Raw genomic sequence first — 26,684 nt, 5'->3', positions numbered from 1 at the left:
TCAGAGGATTATCTCGAGGCAAAGTATTACCATGACTGTTTACTATAAGATAAGATAAGATAAGATAAGATAAGATAAGATAAGATAAGATGAGATAAGATAAGCTTTATTAGTCCCACACGTGGGAAATTTGTTTTGTCACAGCAGGAAGTGGACAGTGCAAAAGTTATGAGGCAAAAATTAGAATACAATAAGAATAAATACAGTACACAACTGTACAGAATAGAATAAAATAAAATACTATATACAGTAGAATAAAATAAAATAAATATACAATAAGATAAAAATAGAATACAAATACAAATACTATATACAACTGAGTAAAAATACAACGATGACAGAAAGGATTATTGCACTTGGTATTATTGCATATGTATGGATGTGTGTGCTTGATCAGTTAAAGTCTTTATTATGGAGTCTGACAGCAGTGGGGAGGAAAGACCTGCGAAATCTCTCCGTCCCACACCGTGGGTGCCGCAGTCTCCCACATAAGAACTATGTGTTCCTTCCAGATGTGGCAGCTGTAGCATGCAATGGAATGCTTCTCATCCCTTTAAAGGCAAAGTGGGCTTGGTGACAACAACATTGTAAGTGCTACACATTATGACTGATCAAACTACAACTTGGGCCCAGAATGAAAATGAGGGGAAGAGTCAACAATAATATTAAGATAAATTAAATACCCGGATATGATTAGCACAACACAAAATTTGGTAATTTGGTTTTCAAGATTAAATCTCTCCAGTTATTTTTGTAGACAGCATTTTGACTGACGTATAAATTTATGTAAAAATCATCATAAAAATTCATTTAATTGACTTTCACATTGTAACTACCTGTCTAAACTCACAGACTCCTGGTGCTTGAACAAGAATGCATAAACAAAATATATTATATATAATCTTTGTTTACATACCAAATAGAACTTATTGTGTATGTTTTATTTTCAGCGCTGAAGACCAAGAAGAGCAAGTCATCCTTCTTTTCTCTAATCTTTTCTATCTTTTCTAATCTCTTCCGTTTCTTGCATTTTTAATGCTCTATTCTCTGTTACTGAAAGGAATAATGTTTTTTCTTTACTCTTGTCCCTCGGAGGACCCTCTCATCACAGGCAGAGGCAGAAAAGCCAGACTATGAGGCCCCCAGACACCCTGTGTACTAAGGGCAAGCCTCAGTATTTATTAGTTTGGAGAGAGACAAAATAGTCAAAGTTTAAACATAGAGACTATTATTTGACATCGTCGCAAAGGCTTCCTGTCCAGTGGATTTAGCCAAATTCATTATGCTGAGCGGAAACGTCTTCTAGCAAGCAGGAACTTCAGCTATCCCTGTACTCTGGGACTAGTCATTCACGAAGATATTAAGCCTGCTGAGTGCATCCAATAAGTTGTGAGGCAGCAGTATGTTTAAATCAGTATAACCTAACAATTATTAACAAAAGGTACACGTTTAATATGAAATTCATTGCAGTATGTGGTCTCGGAGAGTTTAATGAAGCCAAACTGCTTTCCTTTTAACATTTAGAACAAACTGGCACGCAAACTCTGGAGAATAAACTATGACTGAACTGTGAGCGCATTCATAAACCATTCGTAAAAAACCCAAACAAAGCACCACATATTGCTCGAGCAAGATGGTGAATCTAGGCCAATACCACAGCCAAAGTTGTTTACTTGGCAGGGAGATGCATGTGCAATATCCAAAATTCTGATTGAGGGGGAGAAAGGGAGGATAATTTGAGTTTACAGACAAAACACTTTTGTAAAAGCAAAAGGCAATAAAACTAAAACCTAAAACGCAGATCGATACAAATATGCATATAATATAAGTTAAGCAATAGTCTATTCTGCTCAAAGGTGAAGTAAAAAAAAGCTTTGTCTCTTTTGGGTACTTCTTTTTTTTTTTTTTTTTTAAATAGTGATTCTCGGATACACGAGCCAGAAATCGTTAGGAACCCGGCAGCGCAGAGTAGAAGCAGCTCTTTGTGTCCCATTTGGAAGCTGGCATTTAATACTGTCATCTCTGTCACAAGTGCTGTTCACTACCCTCCTCTAACAGCTTTCAGCCGGAAACATCATCTGACAACCACAGCAGCTATTATCCGCTTTCTTGGAGGGCCTCGCTAACTAAACATGAATACACAAACAGAGGAACACACAGACACACCGCAGACTTGTAACCAATACTTCACCACAAGGTTGCAGTTATGAATTTGCTCTCATGGTCTTAATACTGAGAAATGAAGCTGAACTGCAGAGAAAAAAAAAGTGTGGTGTCTATGACTGCAAAGAAAAGCTGTTAGTACTGAAACATTTACGGCCCCTTTGGTTTCATTACAGGAACAGACTTAAAATGGACTTTTAATCTTCTCATGGACCTTAAATTGGAGGCTATTTCTTATTTTCTGTCAAATGTACAGTACTATGCAAAAGTCTTGAGTCACATCTCCTTTCTTCATATTTTGCTAGTAAAATGGGGAATAGGTGAAGCAATTTATTGAAAACAATTGCAAACAAAAATGAAATATAGTATTTAGGAAAAATCTAAAAGTTTATAAGTCTCTCTTGGGAGTTTGCCTGAGAGAGTGTGTTTTCTTATGAACATCTTCTGGACAGCCACCCTTCCATTAAAACCATTTCAGAAAACACTAGAGGGGTCAGATGCATCTCTTAGGTCCTGTGTCAAGTCTTTTACGTGTCAGTCAGTTACATGGACTAGACTGAAAATAAGTGAAAAAGCAGCCAGCTGGAGAATGATTGCTCAAGACAACTCACAAATGGAAGCAAAAGACAAAGAAATGACAAGTGACTCAAGACTCTTGCACGGTACTGAATACTGCAACAATAACAGATTTGCATCTGAAACATTGCTGAAATTTCAATCAACAAGGTCAGCATGTTTGTGCAATTAAGCAGCATCATAAAGACAGGATATATCCAATATGATTATCTCAAACATACAGCAATAAAGACATAAACATAAAAGACATAATTTTCTGCTTCTAAACTCTGAGGTTATTGCACTCGGCTCTGAAAATATTGGAAATATGGTATCTAACCAGATTCTTACTTTGGACGGCAATACCTTGCCATCCAGTAACACTGTGAGGAACCTTGGAGTCATTTTTGATCAGGATATGTCCTTCAATGTACATATTAAACAAATATGTAGGACTGCTTTCTTACATTTGTGCAATATCTCAAAATAAGAAATATCCTGTCACAGAGTGACGCTGAAAAACTAATTCATGCATTTATTACTTCTAGGCTTCTTCTAGGCTATATTTCTCCTATATTTGCTTCCCTTCAGTGGCTCCCTATTAAATCCAGAATTGAATTCAAAATCCTGCTCCTCACATACAAGGCCTTGAATAATCAGGCCCCATCTTATCTTAATGACCTTGTAGTACCATATCACCCCATTAGAGCACTTCGCTCTCACAGTGCAGGCTTACTTGTTGTTCCTAGAGTATTTAAGTAGTAGAATGGGAATCAGAGCCTTCAGTTTTCAGGCCCCTCTTCTGTGCAATTAGGCTTAAAACTTTCCTTTTTGCTAAAGCATACAGTTCGGGCTGGATCAGGTGACCTTGAATTCTCCCTTAGTTAAGCTGCAGTAGTGTAGGCTGCTGGGAGATTCCCATGATGCATTGAGAATTTCTTCTTCAGTCACATTTCTCACTTCTCATTTCTCACTCACTATGTGTTACCAAGATGGCGCCGCGGATGGTCGCCCTGGTGCTTCAGTGCGTTACTTTTCTTTTGTTTTTGTGCATTTCTTCTGTGTCTGGGCACTCCTCTGGATACTCGTACACCAGAGAAGAGCTCCTTAACTACAGGACTACAACGCCTGTGGATTTATTTCCAATATTTGTCGCATCTGCGGCAGATTTACTGCTGACTCTGACCAGGAAAGCGAGACGCCGAAAGAGAGGGAAGCGAGCCGGCGCACTCGTGCGTTTGAGGAGACGCGGACTGCGAACTGCTCTTCCTGGGATCTTCCTTTCTAATGTACGCTCACTCGGGAATAAGATTGACGAACTGGCCCTGATGAGAAGCATGAACAGAGACTTTGCCTCCTCCTGTGTCTTATGTTTTACGGAGTCGTGGCTCAGTGAGAACATCCCAGACTGCGCGCTCAAGCTGGAGGGCTTCCATCTGCTGCGCGCGGACCGGCAGGCCGCTCTCTCCGGTAAGTCCAAAGGTGGAGGTCTCTGCTTCTACATCAATAGTGGCTGGTGCACAGATGTGACAGTGATTGCTCAGCACTGCTCTTCCTCTCTGGAATATCTTTTTATCCACTGCAAACCGTTTTATTCTCCGCGGGAGTTTGCTTCATTCATCCTGGCCGCTGTTTACATCCCGCCAGACGCAGATGCGCAGGCAGCTCAGTGCGCACTCGCGGAGCAGATTCTCCACACGGAGCGGACATTCCCGGACTCTCTCATCATTGCTCTTGGGGACTTTAACAAAGCCAATCTGAGCCATGAGCTTCCAAAATATAAGCAGTATATTAAATGCCCGACTAGAGAGGAGAGGACATTGGACCACTGTTACAGCACGATCAGCGGGGCCTATCGCGCGGTGCCCCGCGCTTCACTCGGACTTTCTGACCACGTCATGATCCACCTAATCCCCGCGTACAGACAGAGGCTGAAGCTCTCCAAACCTGTCGTGAGGACTAAAAAACTGTGGAGCAACGAGGCTGTGGAGGAGCTTCGCACGTGTTTGGAGACCACAGACTGGGACACATTGAAGGCTGCTTCTAACAGCTTGGACGAGTTTACGGACACTGTCACCTCCTATATCCACTTCTGTGAGGACAGCATTGTGCCATCACGCACCAGGGTGAGTTATAACAATGACAAACCCTGGTTTACTCCTAAACTCAAAAAGCTGTGGCTGGAAAAGAGAAAGGCGTTCAGAAGCGGAGACAGGGACTGCTACAGAGAGGCCAAGTACAGGTTCACTAAAGAAGTGGACATTGCTAAACATCAGCACTCTCAGAAGATGCAGCAGCAGATCTCAGAGAATGACTCGGCCTCTGTGTGGAAAGGTTTTAGGAATATCACAAACTACAAGCCTAAAACCCCCCACTCCACTGATGACTTGCTCTTAGCCAACACCCTAAACGACTTCTACTGCCGTTTTGACGAGCCATCAGGCAGCCTTCACACCTCCAACGGGCCCAACAATAGAGACACTTTGGACACTAATTCCCCCACCTCTCCCCCCTCCATAGAGCCATCACCACCTTCAAACCGTTCACCTACAACACCCCCCTCCTCACCCCACACAAAAGAGGATTTCACACCACCTCCTCCCACCACAACTCTTCATATTCATGAACTAGCTGGCCCCAGTGTTTTCTGGCATTTTCAACTCCTCACTGCAGGCATGTCATGTGCCTGCCTGCTTCAAGTCCTCCACCATAATCCCTGTCCCCAAGAAACCTAGGATCACTGGACTAAATGACTACAGACCCGTGGCTCTGACATCTGTGGTCATGAAGTCTTTTGAGCGCCTAGTTCTCTCCCATCTCAGGACCCTCACGGCCCCCCTCCTGGACCCCCTGCAGTTTGCATATAGAGCCAACAGGTCTGTAGACGACGCCACCAACATGGCCCTACACTTCATCCTGCAGCATCTGGACTCCCCAGGAACCTACGCCAGGATCCTGTTTGTGGACTTCAGCTCTGCCTTCAACACCATCCTTCCAGACCATCTCCGAGACAAGCTCTCCCAGATGAATGTGCCTGATCCCATCTGCCAGTGGATCACTGACTTCCTGACGGACAGGAAGCAGCATGTGAGGCTGGGAAAGAATGTCTCGGACTCCCGGACCATCAGCACCGGCTCCCCTCAGGGCTGTGTTCTTTCTCCTCTGCTCTTCTCCCTGTACACCAACTGCTGCACCTCCACCCACCAGTCTGTCAAGCTAATCAAGTTTGCAGATGACACCACCGTTATTGGACTCATCTCGGACGGGGACGAGTCTGCCTACAGGAGGGAGGTTGAACGTCTGGTGTCCTGGTGCAGCCACAACAACCTGGTGCTGAATGCCCAGAAGACAGTGGAGATTATTGTGGACTTCAGGAAGCACACAGCCCCACTCCCCCCCATCATCCTGACTGACACCCCCATCACCTCTGTGGACTCATTCCGCTTCCTGGGTACCACCATCACCCAGGACCTGAAGTGGGAGCCCACCATCACCTCCGTCATCAAGAAAGCCCAGCAGAGGATGTACTTCCTGAGGCAGCTGAAGAAATTCAACCTGCCAACACGGACGATGATGCAGTTCTACACTGCAATCATCGAGTCCATCCTCACCTCCTCCATCACCGTGTGGTACGCTGGAGCCACTATCAGGGACAAACAGAGACTGCAGCGTGTTGTGCGCTCTGCTGAGAAGGTGATTGGCTGCAGACTCCCATCTCTGCAGGACCTGTACACCTCCAGGACATTGCGGCGTGCAGCTCGGATCTCAGCTGACCCTTCTCACCCTGGACACAGTCTGTTTGACCTGCTCCCCTCAGGCAGGAGGCTCCGGTCCATTCGCACCAGAACCTCTCGCCATAAGAACAGTTTCTTCCCCTCTGCTGTTGGACACATGAACAATAACCATATGACTGTTCCCACCACTAACACATGACCCTACGCTGTGTTCACTGCATCATTCCATGTTTGGCACTGATCACCACCTGCACTCATGTATATATCTTCCCACGTAGCACTTTTAATTCTTATCCCTACTTTTATTTTTTTCCATGTCTATTTAAGTGCTATTTATGACACTATGTTTGCACTGAAGCACCGCAGCAATTTCCTAATGTTGTAAACCTGCTCAACATTTGGCAATAAACCCCATTCTGATTCTGATTCTGATTCTGTTAATAGACCTCACTGCATTGAATCATACTTGTCTGGCTCTTATCTGTCTCTCTTCCACAGCATGTCTTTTATCCTGTCTTCCTCCCCTCTCCACAACCGGTCGCAGCAGATGGCCGCCCCTCCCTGAGCCTGGTTCTGCCGGAGGTTTCTTCCTGTTAAAAGGGAGGTTTTCCCTTCCCACTGTCGCCAGTGCTTGCTCATAGGGGGTCATATGATTGTTGGTTTTACTCTGTATGTATTATTGTAGGATCTACCTTACAATGTAAAGCGCCTTGAGATGACTGTTGTTGTGATTTGGTGTTGTGTAAATAAAACTGAATTGAATTGAGTTGAAATATACAAACCTGTTTACAAACGGCAACCAATCAAAAGAAGTATAGCTTAAAGGGAATGTAACTACAAAAGCTTTTTTCAGAGAGTACATAAACTAAAGGGCAACACCCCGGGCTAATATGAGATAAATAAGGATTACTTAAACCTGAAAAGTATCTAAAGAATAAAAATAGGGAGTTGAAAATTAGCATAACAGGCCCATTTTTCAAAAATGATCTCTATTATCTAGGGTAAACTAAAAAAAAAAAAAAAAACATACTAATGTTTTAATGTTTTTCTGTGTTGTTATCTCAAGTCAGATGAAGCATTTAAAAAAAATCAGCATAAAAATGAATTTGCACATAAACCAAACAATAAACCAGACAGCAGAAGCACCAGATACAAAGTTTCTTAGTGTTAGAACTCAAAGGTAAAAATATACCCTGACCTCTTGCTCGCTGTCTAAGGCAGGTGACATTGCAGAGATAATGTTACCAGCTATGGACAAGGTAGTTTACAAGGTATAGACTTACTTAGGTTCAGGGAGGGGCACAGAGGGGAAAAGACAAAAGAGGAAAGAGGAGAAACGAGACACCACAAACAGACAGGACAAAACAGACTATGGGGGACAGCAAACAAAGATTAGTGGCATTGGAAGTGAAAAGAAGTCATTGAAGAAGAAATGCTCAGGGTGTTGTGAGTTCCACTGCAGTTTTAGCCAACAGAGGTATAACTAAGGGATGATTTAGCGTCACCTGTTCTAAAGGTAGTAGCTTTTAAAAAAATAAATAAATAATCTTAAATGTAGAGAAGGTGTACGTCTGCTGAATCAAAACTGGTAGCTGGTTCCACAAGACAGTGGCCTGATAGTCACCACCCATTCTACTTTTGGAAAAGCTTATAACTACAATTAAGCCAGCACTCTGAGAGGAAAGTGGTCTATTGAGATAACACAATACAATAAGGTGTTTATGATGGATCCTGATTTTCTACATCTTGTACATGAGGAGAAGGATTATAAATGAATAAAATGCTGCTGTATGAATCTAAATATCCATCAGAATAAACCCTGTCGACTAATTGTTTATGGGAGTATAAGATAAAACAACATAAACAGCAAAGCAACACATCAAATTAGATTAGAAATCATTCATAACCTTTGGCCCATTTTATACTTTCCTCCATTGTTGTCAGTTTCTTTCCTGTTTCCGTGGTGGTCTTGTGCTACTAGCTCTGCACGGTCAGCACTATTCCATTTTTGCAAACAAGCACTTTGAGTTTCGCAATTTTTTTGTGCAGCAATAAAGCTACACGAGAATCTTATCACTCCCACAAATGCTACAAAGTTAAGGGGGTCCTTGACCTCATTCTATGATCATTAAAAAGGCATTAGCAGCTCCATGCTACAATAGCCGTTACTAGTATAACACAGCTGGATTTCTGACAGAAGTCTGCTGCCGGCTGAGTTGCTCTGTGCTGCTATAGGCTTAAATATGGAAAAAGAATTTGTGGAGCAAAAAAGATCATGACTGTAGTTATATTGCACTGATGTTAGACATTCAGAGTCTCTGCCATCTAATAAAAAGACAAAAGTGCCAGAAAAAAAAAAAATCAGGGATTCGCAAGCGTGAAGAGCAGTAGAATTTCAAGTAAGGCTTCAAATTGACACGCCTCCTCTAAATCATGCTGTGCAGAAATAGGTGTAGAAGTCTGTCATTGTAACGATTATCTGTTTGTTCTGTTACTCCAGATGTTTTGTCTAGCCTCTGGAAAAGAAACATTGGTGTGTCCTCTACTATGCCAGGCTGGCAAGACTCAAATATCACTGCCTCGTTTATTTATGTGCTCCAATTCTTTCTCCTTTTTTTTGCCTCCTTTGGCCAATATATAAAACAGCAGAGCAGTGGTTTAAGGCAGCTGGCCTACACATCACCACCGAGAACCCACATGAGCTCTAACATCACCCGCCTTGTGGTGCAAGGATGCAGGGGTGGAAAGCACTCAGTTATCATACGCAGCCACAAGGAGGTCTGGCAAAAGTCTCAGTGATGAAGTGGATGTGAATAAGTAGGGGAAGGCCTCGTGTACAAAGCAGCCTAGCGGGTCCAGCCACATGGACCAGCCAGTGGCAGCGGGTTGTAAAGAGAGACAGCTGTGGAAGGAAAACAGGAATGCACCTTTTTCTCTATTGCACGCGCACACACACACACACACACACACACACACACACACACACACACACACACACACACACACACACACACACACACACACACACACACACAGGCCCACAGGGAACAACCACCACCCATATCACCCACTTACTCGAGAAAGCTGGTGATGTAGTCTTTGCTGCAGGCAGACCAGGAGAAAGGGTTGGTGTTGGCTGTTATATGAGCAGCCATCAGTTTGGCTGTCTCGTGACCTTTGGTACCGCAAGAATTCCCAATCCCATCATGGTTCATCCCAAAACTAAAACAGAAAAAAATAAATAAGAAGAGGAATTAATGCAGCTGGGAGAAATGACCATCTGGTCTGAAAGTGGTAGTTAATTGCACAGTTTAGATGGGATCTCGCTGGACAGTTAAGGCTGCTGGATTCTGGATGTCAACCTCTGTGGCTGTAAAGATTGAGCTCATTGGCTCTAAAACAGCTGTGTGGAGGGGTCAAGGGTCAAACCCTGTCTGGGGCTCTGCAGGAAAGAAGTTCTAATCACCACTCGGATGCCTGTCTGTCAATCACTGCCTGCAGGTCTGAGCAAGCCAGGGAAGGAAAAGTCAGCACAGACTGGAGCGAGGAGTCAAGACCCTTTAGATCATTACAATGAGCTGCTCCAAACTTTGAACACTGTTCTGAAAGCTACGAAATAGTTTTTTTTCCCACTGAATTCATGTTGGCTATCAATGGTTGCAACAATTCATTTTCAGAAAAACTTCATCTGTCATTTGAGAGAAAAGTTTCTCATTACAGCAGGATATCAAAGCTTAACTTTCCCTCACAGTCTAGTGGTGCGAATCAGGTCTAATGTATATAACAAATCCAACCACATTGCACAGACTGAACCTGTTTTTCTAAGGCTGGCGTTTATGACATTTTACCCTACTCGGGAAATAAATCAGGCCAGTCGAAACCCCGCTGTAGTGTGTTTTTTTTATACATCCTCTAGAAGCAGAGACTATTTTTACAACTGCCCCACAACAGAAGCAGACATGAGACATAATAAAGGAAATCGCCATCTTGCCTAACTCTCGAGAGAGGAATACACAGACTAATACATCATCATTATTTTGCTTTATATTCAGGAAGAAAGAGGCCGAGGTATGCGGACACTGACATTTGCATGAGGAAATATGTGCAGTTACAGTCTGCAAGGGGGGGAAAAAAGACTATATGCAAGTCCGGCAAAACCAGGCAGTAAGTAATGTTTGTTTAAGAACAGGTCGTGAAAGTGATAAAAGGTTTGAAGACGACCTTAAGGAAAAAGAGGGCATTTGCCAACACCTAAAACTGCTATAAAAGGTGCTACATTTGTGGAAAGTTTCATTCCCAAAAATGTAAAAGGAAGAACTTCAAGTCCTGCTTAGAAATCTGCTGATATCAGCAGTGCCAATACTCATATTGAGGGATTTTATGCCACCAGAGAAGTTTAAGTTCTGAATTAAAAAAGGTCTTTTCAGTCATGACGTCATCAAAAGGATCCATGAATGAATATTGTCGGGGTGTAAGTTCATTGTGGATGTGCGTAAGGTGCCACGGCAAATTATGCTATAATCATGAAAAAGTATAAAGACAAAAAAGGAAAACTTTTACAAGCCATGATAAGGATTAACTAAGGGATAATAATTCTCAAGTCAAAGTAGACAGAGCTGCACCACTTTAAATTAATGAGACAAGTTCTGTTAAGTAATTTAAATGTGTGCCTTCAAAACCAAGCCATTTAAGGCCCTCTGACTTGGTCCCACCACCTCTGCAATACGCATCAGGGAGTAATGTCAAGTTTTATATTTTATATTAGGATCCTAAAAACTCTTAAAACTCACTTGTGGCCAATCTCGTGCGCAATGGTGAAAGCAGAACCGAGGCCGATGTCTTCATTGATGCTGCAGCTCCTCTCTGGCTCACACATTCCAGCCACTGAGGCCAGACCTAGACATACACACATAAACACACATGCCAGACAAACATACAAACACAAGGTTGAGGCAAAGCATTCTTAGGACTCGCTGTCATAAAACTGGGATTCCATACATAAGCTACTGTTTGCAGCAGTGCTGAGAGTCAGCTAGTCATGGCTATAGATTCACCAGGACAAGTCAAGCTTAGCATTTGCTCCTAAATGTTTGTTGTTTTTTACTTAAACGGGGATATTGCTGGAAAAGGTTTATACACTGGATTTCATGTAACTAGTATTCTGACAAAAAACTGACAGAAAATAGAGTTGTTTTTTCTCATTCCAAAAGCAAGACTTGGAGAAAGAGGCCGAGAGAAAAGAGGGAAAAGGGAGAGGAGAGGGCGTTTCAAGTTAAAAACGCTCCACAATCCAGGTGTCGCAGGTTCTTTTTCCCCTAAAGCCTGACAGGTCAGATAGGGAGACTGCTGGCGATCCTTCACAGATTACATCTACAGGTGACTGGAGAGTGGATCATATGACACTGCAAAGCAGGTGTGTGTGCGCCTGTGTGCGTGCGTGTGAGAGAGAGAGAGAGAGAGAGAAGTACTTTCTATTTATTTCATGTTGGGTTGAGGAGTTTTTCCCAGGTTTTCATATATTTGAGAATAAATTTAAGGGGAATCCTGTCACTCTGGATAATCTCAGTCATTTCTGTTAAGTTTTACTTGACATTTTAAGTAAATTTGTAAAAAATAAAATAAAAAAAAATGCAATTAAATGCTGTTCAACAATGGCAGGAGAGGGTGCAACAAGATGAAAAATTAAAAGTGCACCAGTTATAGAAATATGATATGCTTTAAGCTTCCTCATTAGTTTGAAACAGCTCAGGTATTTCCATTGCAATTTAGAGAAATTACTTTTTTTTTTTACCATCACATCTTTTCTACTTATCATTACTGTCATTTAAAAAGGACACTTTTTAAATGACAGTAAAGCTAGTTGGATTCCGCTTTAGGATGATAAATGACAATAAAATACAGAAAAGCAAATACACATCACCCCATTCTGATGGAGAGCAGCATTACAGTTTGCATAGAGTAATAAATACACTATACTGACGCTCCACAGTGTGCAAGTTGTTGATATTTTACATTATTTTACAGCGTACCTACTGAAATGTAAAACAACACTTTCATATAGTAAAAGATATGACACTACTGTGCTGCATAATATAGATTTTAAAAACAAAGTCACTTGTTTGGTTGCCATTATAATGTTTAATGTACCTTCTGTAATCACCATAAAAATGGAAAATGTCTCTGTACCCTCACCAATGTACCCTGAAATCAGTTTCTTTAAATTTCCATTCTCTTTATTCACCACACGGTTATCCAAAAGCTCCTGTATTTAACACCCTGAAGATACACGCTGAATGGACATGACTCATCACTACCAAGGAAGAACGTCAAAGGCTGAAAAGTGAGGCTGGTGTGTAAGTGCCAAAAACTGCAGTTGTGTATTGGCAACTTGGGCCTGGCTCCAAAAGCAAGTCAGGCTCCACAGAGTCCCAAAAATGAAAATACCCAACTTTACAACACAAAGCACATTTTTTTATAGCCGAATACATAGCAGTTTTGGCCTTATTGATAGTTCATATCTTAATAGCAACTTGGGGTTGCTATGAAGGGTGGTGAAGGGGTGTGCCATCCAGTCATCCACATAGATGGCAGGTGGAGCTGTACCCACTGGTGTCTTCTGAGTCTTACCTCTGCTAAATATTGTCCCTTCACTGGATCTTTCTGCCATGTTCGTGCTGTTGGTGCATTTTGGATCAAGTTATATGTCCAAGGAAGTTGTGCCTTAGCTTTGAGGAGTGACATTCTACTTTATTAGTCTGTTATGCAACATTAATTAACCGATACTGTGTTTGTCTGTGCCTTACAGTTTATAAATGTAGCTTGTAAGCATTAGCTGATAATTTAGCAGGCCACCCTTTCCTCTCAATAACAATGTGATGGCCAAAACACTAACAGTGAGGCTTCAAAAAACCCCAAATCAATGGGTGACATCACGGTGGCTGAGTCCATCTTTGATTTAGTCAGCAATCTTGGTCATCATGGTGGTCCACTGCTAGTTAAACCTTAACATTACACTTAGCCACACACAAGCTGGAAACCACATCACACGCCCACAATAATTAAAGTCTAAATGCAAAATAGCTAAAATAAACATCACAGCACTACATAATTAATGATTTGAGCCTAAGCATGTACATTCCCATGAGTCTTTGAACTTGCCACTGTGTAAATAACCCAAGCTACCACCACCTTGGGTTGCTACAATTTCAACTCACGTTGCTACTCTTTCTTTTTAATTTCTTTATTTTGACTATGTGCATTTAAGAGTTAAGTTGTGGACGTACTAAAGCAGCGGTATCCAACCTTTTTTGCGCCACGGCCTTTAAGGTGTCGCGGATAAATACAACAAAATAAAACTAGTACCCGTACCGAAAAAAAGAAGATTTATTCATAACACACGTGAAAAGAGCAAGGAAAGCCGAGTAAACGATAAAAACGATAACAAAATAACGCTGAAAACCGATAAAAACCCTGAAAACTATACATTTCACACCTGAGCCTCAACACTCACGGTCCGAGGCCCGGGGTTTGGGGACCGCTGTACTAAAGCATCACAGTGAGACTCAAGTCTGACTTAACTAAAAATTAGAAAATAGGGTATTAATATTTATATATTGATATGAATGAATATTTTTTCCTGAAAGGTATTAGCATTTAAAGTACCAAACTGTATTTACAAAAGACGGTACATTACTGTTTACTGTACTGTACATTCCCTGTATATTTTTTTAGCAGTTGATACAAAAACATCTTGCAATACAGTTGTGGGGATTTGTTTGGACTTTCATTCAAGAATTTTTCAAGTGCTTAACATGTGCATAAATCATGTAGATAGGAGCACAGTTACTGTCAACAGCTTTCAATTTTCTTTCTCTTGCGAATAAGCAGTTACCTCTGAATTTAGATAAATCAAACCAAAACTAAATGTCTGAATGGCTTCATGCAACGAACGTGAGCAAGAAAATATGTTTATTTTTATTCAGCTCGCATGCACCAGAGCGGTTTTCCAACTTGCAGTAGAAACTTTTGCAAAATGTTCTAATGATAAACTTTGCACACCTCTTTTTACACTGTTCATTAGCTACATAACATGTCGTTTGGCAACCAATGCAGCTTCACATCTTCCTGTAGCGCATGCATGGACTCCTCGCTTGCCTGCTAAAAGTGGCATGGCCTTTGTGTCCTCTTTACTAAGAGGCTAAACAAGAATAGACTCGCAAATCAGGAGGCCACTGAAACCATTACTGCAGGAAAAGAGGGAGCCTGAAGGTGAAGAGAAAAGGAGGAGAGGGAGGGAAAAGAAGAAAGGTGTGTGTGTGTGTGTGTGTGTGTGTGTGTGTGTGTGTGTGTGTGTGTGTGTGTGTGTGTGTGTGTGTGTGTGTTCGGGTGGGGGGCAAACATGGAGTGTAAGCTGTTTTCTTAACTCTAGGGTGGACTGTGCATTATCTCCACGCCCATGATTACTCTGCGACCCTAAATGCCAGCAGTCTGACCCGAGAGCATGATCCCTGGGAGGAAAAGGAGGAGGAGCAGAGAGGGAGGTGGGGGTGAGACAACAAGGAAGCCAAGCAGATGCCAGGGCAATTAAAAAGACCAGGGAATGTGACGAATGCGGTCAATCTGTCAAACCACCCCTGAAGTCACGATATTACCTCCAAGATATACTGTGGTGCCTGCAGGCTCCAAAAAAGATAAGATGGGGAAAAAAAGAGCTGGGTGGGTAGGAAGGTTTGAGGTGGAACTGAACAACTTGAGACAGAATTTTTTTTTTTTTTTGGGGGGGGGGGGGGGGGGGGGGGGTGATCTTCCACCACTTGCTGTCCTTTTTCCACCCCCAGTAACACCAGAGCGTGCATATCACCCACTCCATCTCCCTCCTGCATACTCTAACACCCCCTATAATTGTCCTTTTCCATTTTCCTTTCAACCCCTCCTCTTCTTCTTCTCCATCTCCCCCATCTGCCACTAATCTCGTCTCTTCTTCATCCCACATTTCTCCTCCCCCCTTTTAAGTCTTTGCCCTCCTTAACTTTCCTGCACTTCCTTTCTCCCTTTCAACCCCCAGTGGAAGTGTAAACACTTTAGACAAACTGAGGTTGGAGGCAGAGGACAGAGACAGAGGAGATTTATAAACTAGAGGTGACCACAGCTGTCCAGGTTCAGGGCTCCTGGCCTCAACAAACAGAGGAGAAGCCACTGAGGAGCTATAATAACACAATGGAAAATATCCTTCTTATTATGTCTCACCGGATTTGTCGGATTTGTGTTCTTCTACACAAGATTGCGAAGGCTGCTAAATAAGGTTTTCTTGAGGACACGTTGAATGGGAAAATAAAAACCTCTCCAAAGAGCAGGAAAGGATAAACTCCAAAACTAGACATTTAATGTAGTCAGCATCACATAAGATTACAAAGGAAACCTAATTTAACATATATGAAATTTATATCAGCCTTTTTCACTCACCTAAGGTACCACAAGGTTTGTTCTTGTAGGTGCAGATGTCATACCTAAGAACAGGCAAAAAGAAGAAGAAGAAGGTCAGAATACTCAAACTGTTTATGTTTAATCACAGTCTGGTCAGGTATAATGTCACCTTTAAATCTTTCCCTTGTAAAGACAACCTCCCCTGTACCCTAATGGCTAGTTTTGACCCTCAGTATATGTTTGTTGACTATTAGAATAGCTTCTGGGTTTTTCCGAACATAGCTGCATAAGCAGAGACCCTCACTAACTTCTGTTATACACCCAGTCATTTTGTTTTATAAGCAGCCCTAAATATGACTGAAACTGCTCAGTCCAGAAAAGAGCTTCAAGTGTTACTCCTAACAATATCATATACTAGCTTGGGTTGTCAAGTCAATGGATATCCACTGATTGCACTAAATTTTTTTCCCCATTCAGCAAGTGATTTCAAGTGGTCACGAGAACCTGGTCGTCAATAGGTTAAGCGCACAACACGCTCAATGGGCGATCGTGGCTCAAAAGTTCGGTGTTCGTCTTGTAATTGGAAGGTTGCCGGTTCAAGCCCCGGCTCGGAGAGTCTCGGTCGTTGTGTCCTTGGGCAAGACACTTAACCTACCGCCTACTGGTGATGGCCAGAGGGGCCGATGGCGCGATATGGCAGCCTCGCCTCTGTCAGTCTGCCCCAGGGCAGCTGTGGCTACAACTGTAGCGTGCCTTCACCTGTGTGTGTGTGTGTGTGTATATATATATTCCATTATTATTAACCTCTGGCTGACCACTTTTAATTGTAAAAACTATAGGACAGGTTACCTGGTAGGAGGTAACCTGTATCTAAACAACAGTGGCCTGACTCAGACTGATTGCAATCACTCGCAGACAGATTGCTAAATGTTTGCAAATAACTGTTGTCTAATATTTAGGCGCAGAAATATTGCTAATATGTTTCAAGAAATCTGGGTCAATCTGTCCTGATGAACGCCACTCGTTCCTGACAGTCTATTGGTAAAGGTTATATTTTAGTTACATGCCGTGGGCTCTTTCACAGTTAATACAATAGAGCAAAAAAAAAAAAAAAAAAAAAAAAAAAGGAGGTCAGAACACTCAGACCCACAGTGCCCAAGGAAATTTTTACAGGATTGCATTCAAATTAATGAGACAATCATACCAAAAGCTTTTAATCTATTAAAACCAAGAGCACAGCAACTTAAATTTTACCCTCCCACCACCTCCACCATCACCTACCACCCTCACTCCTTTGTCTTTGAATCACTCCTCTCTCTCTCTCTCTCTCTCTCTGTTCTCTTTTAAGTGACCCTACTTGTGACTTTTCTAATCCATTTTTGATTTATTCCCCCAATTTTTCAAAGGTTTTGACACCACCCATTTCAAAACAAAGGCTGGACAATGACATCCTTGTTTTATGCTAACAAGAACTTTCAATCATTCATTCACACTGATCCATGTTACCAAAGATCTGCAGGAAAAGTGTTTGTGGCTAATTTCATCACAGCTATAGAAGTGGTGTATTTTTATAAACCAAATTCATTTAAACAAGCCCATCCATCCATTGATTCATCCATTCTCTATATTATAATATAGAGAATGGATGAATCAATGGATGGATGGATATAATATTCTAATCCCCAAGAAAAACAATGTGAATATCGTATTTATTACTTGGATTTTGCTGTGAACAAACTGTGACAGATGATAGATTTGTAGACCAATGTTTGTTTGCAATGACCATCAGGTATAACAACCTAATGGGCCTTTTATATGTCAGAGCATTGGGTCTGTCAGCTTCCTTAGAGCTCATCTGTAACCAAGTATCTAAGTTAATTCATGCCCTCAAACTGAAATGTTTTTAAAAAAAAATAGTTTGTGAGTTAAAAGCCCTTTCCGTGATTTTTTTGGTTTATGAAAACAATAACATTTCTCAGCTTCCTGCTAAAAAGGGAAGGCCAAAAAGGCAAACTCCATGACCACTGCAGGCAGGCTCTATTAAGCAGCCTTTGCTGTTTGTGCAAAGTGAAGCTAAAACCAATAATAAAGCCAACAGCCAAAGAAGCTGGAGGATATCAACTGGCAGACAACACGCTAGCACTAATGATAAAAAGGCTGTTTTATGCAAACTAGAGAATCAAAAACTTTGCCTTTGGCAATGTCAATCACAGAACCCCATCCTGCTTCTAGATAGAAGCAGCTGGAGGAGTATACACATCAGTTGCCAGGTTAAGTAGCCAAAACAGTTCTGGCAACAATAAAGTCTATTCCAGGTAATGACAGAATTTTATTATTTTATGACATAAATTGCGGGATGACAGGTACATTACGTCCGTAACAGCACATTTTACTTTCAAAACGATGGCATTTATTCCCGTGAGCTATTACAGGTAAAGTGTGCACACAAGACCTGGACTTTTGGATTTTCCAGTGCTGTAGCTGTCGGCATTTGCTGAAGGCACACCACAGAAAATAACCTGTATTTGCTCAAGATGAGAAAATTACAAATAAAGTAAGAACTGAAAAATTGTATTTCAACACTGGACTATTATAATGGTGTGTGAGCAACATGTTGTCCTGTTCTGTAGCTGTTAGCCAACTCTTACCGGGTGATTAGGACAGCATTGTCATGATGAGCCATCCCATTCTCTGGAATACTGTTTCCATCGCTGTGATGAGACAGGATGGACTTCTGCCACTTACAGAAACTGTCCAGAGACTTGTCAGCATGATGATTAATTTCCAGATTTGGCTGCAAAAAACAGACATGAAAAACAAAGTGATAGAAGAAAACGCAATTTCCATCAGCACCAAAAAATATTGGGTGATGCTAGATACGTGCGGTTCGTAATTATCCTCTGCAAATTTGAACTAAAATATTTACCATAGTTGGCAGTATTTTACCAGCAGGCATGTTCAAAAGGTTCTTCCAAATTTTGATATTTCATTTAAGCCCTACATTCATTTTCTCAACAGGCTTTGCTTTTTTTGCAGGTAAGAATGTGTTATTAACGACTTAAAGCTGAGGTTCACTCACTTCACCATCTCATGGTACAAACTGGTACCTTACAAAAGTACAGCCAGCTCCTACTTTTAACTTAAGTTGACATCTCTTCATCACAAACACAGATGTCAAGTCTTACCATCTTTCTTCATATTCCACTTTGGAAGGTTTTATACTACTTTTAAATAAAGGACTTTACAAGAGATACCTTTAATGTATCATGATGTTTTTCCCATGTTGTGTTGTGGCCATAGACATTATAAAGGATGGATGCAGCTACCATGAACTCATCCATTGGTTTATTATGTCAAGATGAGCAATTTTGCCTTCATCGACTTCCTGTTTTAAAATGAGTAACGTGATCAGCAGTAAAATTGCATCCTCGTTGGCCAATGACTTTTTAATCACAAGTCGAGCATACTTTGGGTAATCCTCCTTTGTGAAACACAGAATAAGCTAAATTTACAACTCAATGTTTTACTCAGCATGACTCAAAATGAGTGACTGAGCCCATATATACATCAACAAGGTTTTTAACAAGGTCAGGTCCAAGAGCAGGTTTAACTTAGAATTTTATAGGAATGCAAGTTTTTTTTAAACCACAGTTATTGCCCCCTTTATTTGCTTAAAAGAACGGAGGTTTAAGGCACTTCTCCATTTGATTTACGATTGATTAGCACCTACGTCCTGCTGTTTAAATGCAGGTTGATTGATCATTGGCAAGAGTGAGCACCTCTATAGCGGCAATTGGCAGTTTGCTGGCCTGGAGTATTTTGTTGTATGTTAACATTACACCACAATCAGCCCAGTGGATATCCCAGCTAATTCACCCTAAGATCAGATTGTGCAATCCTCAGAGAAGTTGTAAAAAACCCAAGAGCTACATTTCAGACTCTACAGGTCTCAGTCCTTTGGACAGATGAGCCCAAATCTGAGACATTTGACCATAATGCACAATCCATCACTGGGTGTCAAACACAATAGAGATTTGACAGTGAAAAACTTTCTTTTCACATGACTTTATACCCAGAAACCTGGAGACCTATTGCCTGCTGTCCAAAAAATAGCATTCACGCAAAACAAAAATGTAAAAAAAAAAAAAAAAAAAAAGCTCAAAACAAAAAAAGGGCACTGAATTTATTGTCATGCATTGACAGCTCTAAACACTGAGCCAAAGTAGAACGATTATCTGAATGAATTATTGGAGGAGTACTGTTAGGGGATCAGAGGGATGTTAGAGGACCAGATTTTGCAGAAGACATGGGTTTTGTCTTTGATTTAGGAGACGATGCAGTTGTAGTAAAGGTAAAACCATTTACAGCAGGAAGAAAAAGATGAGTCATAGGAGGAGCAGAGGACTTGCACTATTGGAAAACAGGGAGGAAAAGTAGCTAATGTAGAAGGACAACTGGGGACGTTATAGTGGAGTTTGGTAAATGCTTCCACTTCCATGCAAAGGGTAATTAAACTGTGCTGATGTCAGCTTACCCACCAAATAATTAGAAAACATTCTGCATGCAATGTGAATTTTCATAATGACTGATATACTAGTGCTGCTTCATATAATTTAAAGTTTGATTCCACTTGACATCATTTTTGGAACTGATGCTACAAAAAGAGTTGCTACACCCTTTCAGAAAAACAGATGGTAGGAAGACCCTCTGTTTCTCTCATCACACATACATGCACATGTATAGTACATGTACAAATGCTCAATAGAAGCTCCCTGAGGGAAGATACCTGAGCACGGCTTTCATGTGAAGTGGTGTCCATATGGTGAAGAGTCTTTCTACTCTCTACCCTTTCTACACAGAAGTTGCGTTATACAGTTATACACTCAATACAGGTGAGGATATAGATACTAGAAGACGTGGCTTAAAACAGAAAAAAAGAGACTTTCTCTTACCTGATCTTCAGTCAGAACAATCAGCCGGGTCACAATAATGTTCACAACATTTCCTAGGCTGGCATCACGGTAAAGTTTGGCAACCTGACCTCCAGAAAAGAAGAAAAGACACAAAGTCAGACAACTGTGCCACACTACTCTGCCTGTCCACGAATAACATGAGCAACAATGGAGAAATCATGAGTGTAGACTTGACCGAAAAAGTAGGCTCAAACTTACAATATTCATTACGGACAGGATGTAGTGCTCAATGTCTTTGCGTCCGTGGTAACCGACCATCATTTTATCAGCGACCACAAGCGTCTCCACAAAGCGCTCAGTGCTGATGGATCGCTTCTGTCTGTGGGTGCTGTTTGACAGCTTGCTGTAGTTTTGGGGCAAAGGCGTGCTAAGCTGGCAAGGTGCACTGGTTTTAATGAGGTCTGTGAATGACAGGGAGACAAAGACAGGTAAGAGTGAGGTAACAATCAGAAGCGTGACACATTATCTGTTTGAGAGAGAGCTGGTTTGTGTGTGATAGGTGCAGATATGGAATTTGCCACTTTGAACCTAGCAGCTAAAGTCTTTGTTTTATGGCCCAGCAGATGCTCTGGGAAAAAGCTATAAGATGCTGCATGTTAGGACATGCTGGCTTCCTGGTGATGACAGTCTTTGCTCTTTCTCATAAGACCCTGGCCGAATACCTAAATATCCACCTGGTTATTTTTGGTTCTAACTCAACGTATCTCAGCAAACAGAGCATTGGTGAAACTGAGAATTTTTAATTCTCAAGATGATTATTGGTCCTATAAATAGAATTTGTTCTTGTGTAAAGTCTTCTTTATGCACTGAAGGGCGTTATATGAAAGCTGGAGCAAGACTTTCTGTCACAGGTTGAAAGGTGTCCAGGCCAGGAGCAACTATAGCACACAAGAGGCCCGGTCATGTCTAACAGAACCTGGGCCTAGAACCAAACCAGCACTTCCTCTAACTTGCTATGTATAGTTATTCCTTTACGTCAGTTCCACCCACACAGAGTCCAACCCAGATGGAGGTTCACCAACCTGAAATGCCACAGCTGAACTCCTGGCTATGCTCTTGTGGTGAGGGAATGGCAGACATTTTATAAATAACATGCTGCTGTGCTTCTTCCAGGTTCCATTCACCAGAGGTGGTTGAGGATATGTTCTTTAAAGGCTCTATTAAATACTGTTCTTCCTCTGTTGTAATAACACCGTGCTTGTTGGGGAAGAAAATCAATGAAAAAAGCAGGTTAAAAACAGGAAACATTGGTACTAAAAGTACAGTCTTAAGAAAAAGCACTGTATTTCATAATCATTTTATTAAAGGAGCAATCCTAGTTTAGACACTTGTTACTCTTGTCTGTGCTCAGACAGGTGGACATGAAGGAAACTCAGGCATCCTTTGTTTCAACAGGTGAACATTTTCAAAATCTGCTTTTATGAATATATATGAAAAAAAAGAACAAACATTCAAGCTATATTAGAGTTATTGGTGAGTTCTGAAATCCAAGGGAGATAGTTTGAACCAAGCAGCCATGTCTCAAGGGAAAACTCAACTAAATGCCAAAAACTGCTTTTCATCTAATGACCACTTGAGGCTGGCTCAAAAAGTGACGTGCATAAAATGGTTTGGTTTTGTGAATAGTTTCCCACCATAACAAGTCTATGGTGGGACATTTTGTAATATAAATTAATCACTCTTGGTAATGGAATTATGGCCATGGCCACCTTAATTGACAAGTGTCTACTTTGCTATATTCCGTCACTCTTTTGTAGGCCTTACTTCTTTTAAGAGAAGTCACTGAATTGGACCTTTGGAGGTTCTGTGTTGGTGGCTTTTGGGAAATTTTAATGATGAAATTATATTGTAATTATCTGATAAACAATAAAGCTTGCTGTGAGGTGCACACTGTCCAAGATGTTTGGGCTTCAGTTATGAATGGAGATAGATAATCAAGCTAGCTAGCGTTAGCTCATAACTTGGACCTCCACCCAGTCATCCAAATTTGGTCGTTTCTGACTATAAAGAACGAACACAGCAGCTAAAACGCCAACACTCAAGCTTGACACTGATGTCATAGTGCCTGATTCCATCTTTTATTTACAGTGGACAGTTTGAACACAATGATTATTGGAAGCCATATCACAACTAAAGCCTACACACCTCCAACAGCCCTATTGTTTTCCACTTCTGACTGACGGATTGTCATGCTGACATCATAACAAAGTCACGTCAGTTTGAATCTGGATAGCAGGTGTTCCAAACCCTAATTTTTAAAGTCTGAAAATACTGGGCACATGTCAGGTGGGGAACATGTGAAAAAGATTTTGCTTTGTAGCAAGTTGTAAAAAAGTACAATCCAGAATTTGGGCAGCTAATTAAAAAAAACAAAAACAAAACAAGATAGTCATTTTGGAGTGTCCCTTTAAACAACTAATACATCCCCTTATGTGACCTCTTGCTTCTCATTAGGGACATGTTTTCACATATACAATGCATTAGTCACTAATCTGCAGTAAAATTTAAGAACCCCAAACAATCAGTTACATCCAGACCAGCATTAAAACATTCTTCTCCCCCTGTCAATGCCCCCTCTGGAGCATAACCTAGGAGAAGTCCTTCAGAGTGGGTTTATAGGAAACACTGGCTTGGCTTTGTAAAACCCACAATAAAAGCAATTAACCACATATCACACTAGCCTACAGAAACATTTTTGATGTAGGGTTTTAATAGTGTGTGATGTCAAGATCTCAAAATGTCCAGACAGCTGATTACATTAAAGTACAGACACAGTTTTGTCCATTTTTGGTGATGTAAGAAAAAAAGGGCAAACACTAATTCAATTTATGATACTCAGTGCTATGTCTTGCCAACACATTTGGCTAAGCGTTTCCCCCACATGATTACATTTGCCAATAAGAAGCAGGGCCTTTTTCTTTTTTTAACTTCTTTAGAGTTACTCTCGAGCATGGAGGGATAACAGCTTTTAAAATTTGGCACAATTCCGTGATTAGTTAAGAGGTACTGAACAGTCACACAGTCTGTGCTTAGACAGGATAATTAGATGCCTTATTAGAGCTGCTCAGTTTTGTTTTTGAACTGAAACCTGCACATTTATAGGCATATCATTTAAAGATCACACAAGGATCTGCTTAAGAAATGTGATCTCAACTACTCAAGTGTGACATCCAGCGCACAAGTGAGAAGAAAAGCACTGATGGTTATCACAATCAGATCACTGAGATGATGTGATTTTTTTCAACATAAACCTCAAGTCACTCCAAGCTGCCTGCAGGCTCAGTGCACCATGCGGAAAAAAAGCCAAGATTCTCTTAAGCAAACTGCAATAATCTTGTGATAATATTCTGCCGAATCTACCAAAAATCTACCAGAACCACAACCTAGTTATATCTGACATAAACATGGGGGGGGGGGGGCACTTTGTACTCACCAGGCCTTTGCAGTTGCTGAGTGCCACTCTAGTTGTACTGTGCTGATTTTGCAAGAATCCAATATAGTGACAGTTATCTACCATATTATGCCGCCACTCCAGCCCTTCTTTACCCCAGTACTCCACTGTAAAATGTTTTGACACCAAGTGGGGGTTGAGAGTCAGGTTTAAGTGAAAGTGCTTTCCATAGGCTGACAGTCTGTAGAACAGTCGGGGCTCCAGTGGGTCTAACGCGGGCTGGGCTCCCATCATCGGATCCACCGCCCCCCGTCTCCGTCGGCCTGGCCGGTGGTGCTTCACAGTGTAGCTCAGGAATTCTCCATTCTCATCCACCCGCACCGGGACAGTCAACTGGTAGTGCTGCAGGTAGGACAGGAACTCCTCTTTTACCAGGAAAAGAAGAGAATGGAACAGAAATAAGAAGATGTTATGAAAATAAGCTGTTGAGTACAGCAGAATTTTTTTTGTCCATGTGTCACCACCATACCTTGGGAGTTGTGTGAGAGTTTGCTGATACTTTGAAATTCAGAAGCAGTCATCACCACCAGGCTCAGTGTCCAAGTCAGCGTCTTCCACAAAATTTCCATAATTCAGGGAAAGATGTGACATGGGGTAGGGGTAGAGGGTGCTACAAATGGGTTAAAAGGACATAATGGGTCTGATGGCAGACCACAACAAGTCCATGGTGCGCCTCCTTCAATTAAAATGCTCTCACCGTGCTTGAAGGCTCATTCAGGTCTCAGATTTCTCCTGAAGATGAGCACTCCCACATCTCACCAGCCTCTGAATTCATGTCAGCAGCTCATACAAAACACTGTAATCCATCAGACGCAAACAGGAAGCTCTGTATCTTTGTCTTGACCAATCCATCTGCACTGCTGTGGAGAAAATTAAGCAGCGATTACCCAACGATAGCCCACTCTGTTAGTTGATTTATTGGTCGTCAAGTGCTAGATCAATTGGCTACTGACTATTCTAAAACTTTGTACTTATGTAATATCTGCATTTATATGCTTATACTGAGCAACTAACTATAGCAGGCTTGATGGCAAGCTTTGACTCCATCTGTGGTTTGTAATCAATGAATGAAAACGTAAGGCAACGCTGAACACCCCATATTACAGATTTCCACGAGGAGCACTGGTGTCGGTTCCATTTGTGCCAGTACCTCTTTAAATACACGGATGGCCGTTTAATGGCTGATACGCCGTGACAAAAACGTGGCAATACAATACAAATGACGTGTAAAACCCGCGCTGGAACGGACGCATACATGTCAGCTGTGCAAGCTGATATTTCTGCAGATTAGTTTTACTCACTGATGCGCTTGAAAGCAACATGTGCAAACTACAAACTGCAGCACACAAGCGGATCCAGGTGACACAGCGGTGACGATCCGAGGAAGAGACCGGACTCCAAACACGGGTGGTAGCCTTTTTGGAAAGGAGGGCTTTTCGCAAATGTTTCTTCAGCTGTAGCGCTCCTGCGGTCCAGACAGACAGACAACGCTACCTACTTGGCCACTCTGACCCAGACAGTTGGCAGCCAGCCCGCATGCATTACACCGGTACCGCAAACGCAACCCTCAAGGAGCGTCTGCAAGTCAAAATAGACCGCAGCTTTTGTTGCTCAGGGGAAGTTTGGTTGGTTTGTTTTCAGCAGCCGGATAGGCAAACTTTTGCAGATGTGGACCTGTAACGCTGCGAACTTACTGTGCGTAAATGCTGCCTAAAGTACGCCTTTTCCACGCAACGACCCCCCCTTAAACTCTCTCTCAGCTCTTAGTGGTAAAATAGCTATTTTAACATTTGAAATGTTCACACGAATCATCTCCGATTATTTTAAAGAGAAAAAGTAGAAAAAACATATAGTCTTATTTTCTTGACAGAGTAGATTTGAGCCCATTTACCATGTTCATCTTCATTGTCAGCTCCAATCCGAGTGTGCAGACAGAGCCCAGGACCAAATCACTTCTGCAGCTCTCAAGTTCCGCACACAGACCTCCTTTGCTCTCCTCTTTTCATCTCCTTTTGAACTCTGCCATCCTGTGAAGCCTCACTGAGATTCTCCCCTTCAGCCCAGACACCCGAGCAGCAACAGCAGCGGTGGTATCCCAGCCCAAGACTGTCTCACACACACACACACACACAAAAAAGCAGCTTTTCCAAGTTTTGGATTTCCTTCCGCAGAAGGTTTTATATGTTCAGTCTATCTTTATAAAATAAAGTTTGTGTTCATTGTGGTCGCTCTTAAAACCTTAAATATGTTTTTAAAAAAAAGTTTAGAGAAGCTGTGGATCCATGCAAACACCAGAAAAAGTTGGCTTACAATTCTGGAGCTGCTCCTCCTCACTACTACACTGCAGAGAAACCGGGTATGTCCCAGCTCCGGGACATTTTTTTT

At 41.7% G+C, this 26,684-nt stretch overlaps 1 protein-coding gene across 4 annotated transcripts in view; it reads right to left on the bottom strand.

The window, feature by feature from the left end:
* Positions 1-26,684, bottom strand: part of adamts6 (ADAM metallopeptidase with thrombospondin type 1 motif, 6) — a 78,209-nt gene extending 51,525 nt beyond the window's left edge. The window contains exons 1-11 of one of the 4 annotated variants that reach the window (XM_026173124.1): positions 26,610-26,684; positions 26,191-26,405; positions 24,769-25,159; positions 24,282-24,664; positions 21,871-22,045; positions 21,047-21,249; positions 20,828-20,911; positions 18,524-18,669; positions 15,915-15,958; positions 11,243-11,348; positions 9,528-9,674 (exon numbers count right to left, since the gene is read on the bottom strand). In XM_026173124.1, the coding sequence (XP_026028909.1) occupies positions 9,528-9,674; positions 11,243-11,348; positions 15,915-15,958; positions 18,524-18,669; positions 20,828-20,911; positions 21,047-21,249; positions 21,871-22,045; positions 24,282-24,664; positions 24,769-24,868 (1,388 nt within the window). In that variant the 5' untranslated portion in view covers positions 24,869-25,159; positions 26,191-26,405; positions 26,610-26,684. The other 3 variants (XM_026173121.1, XM_026173126.1, XM_026173125.1) reach the window with 3 other exon arrangements.

This window comes from Astatotilapia calliptera, chromosome 7 (genome assembly GCF_900246225.1).
Source record: "Astatotilapia calliptera chromosome 7, fAstCal1.2, whole genome shotgun sequence".
NCBI lineage: Eukaryota > Metazoa > Chordata > Actinopteri > Cichliformes > Cichlidae > Astatotilapia > Astatotilapia calliptera.
Note: the sequence above shows the minus strand (reverse complement) of the source record. Positions and strands in the feature narration are given on the sequence as shown.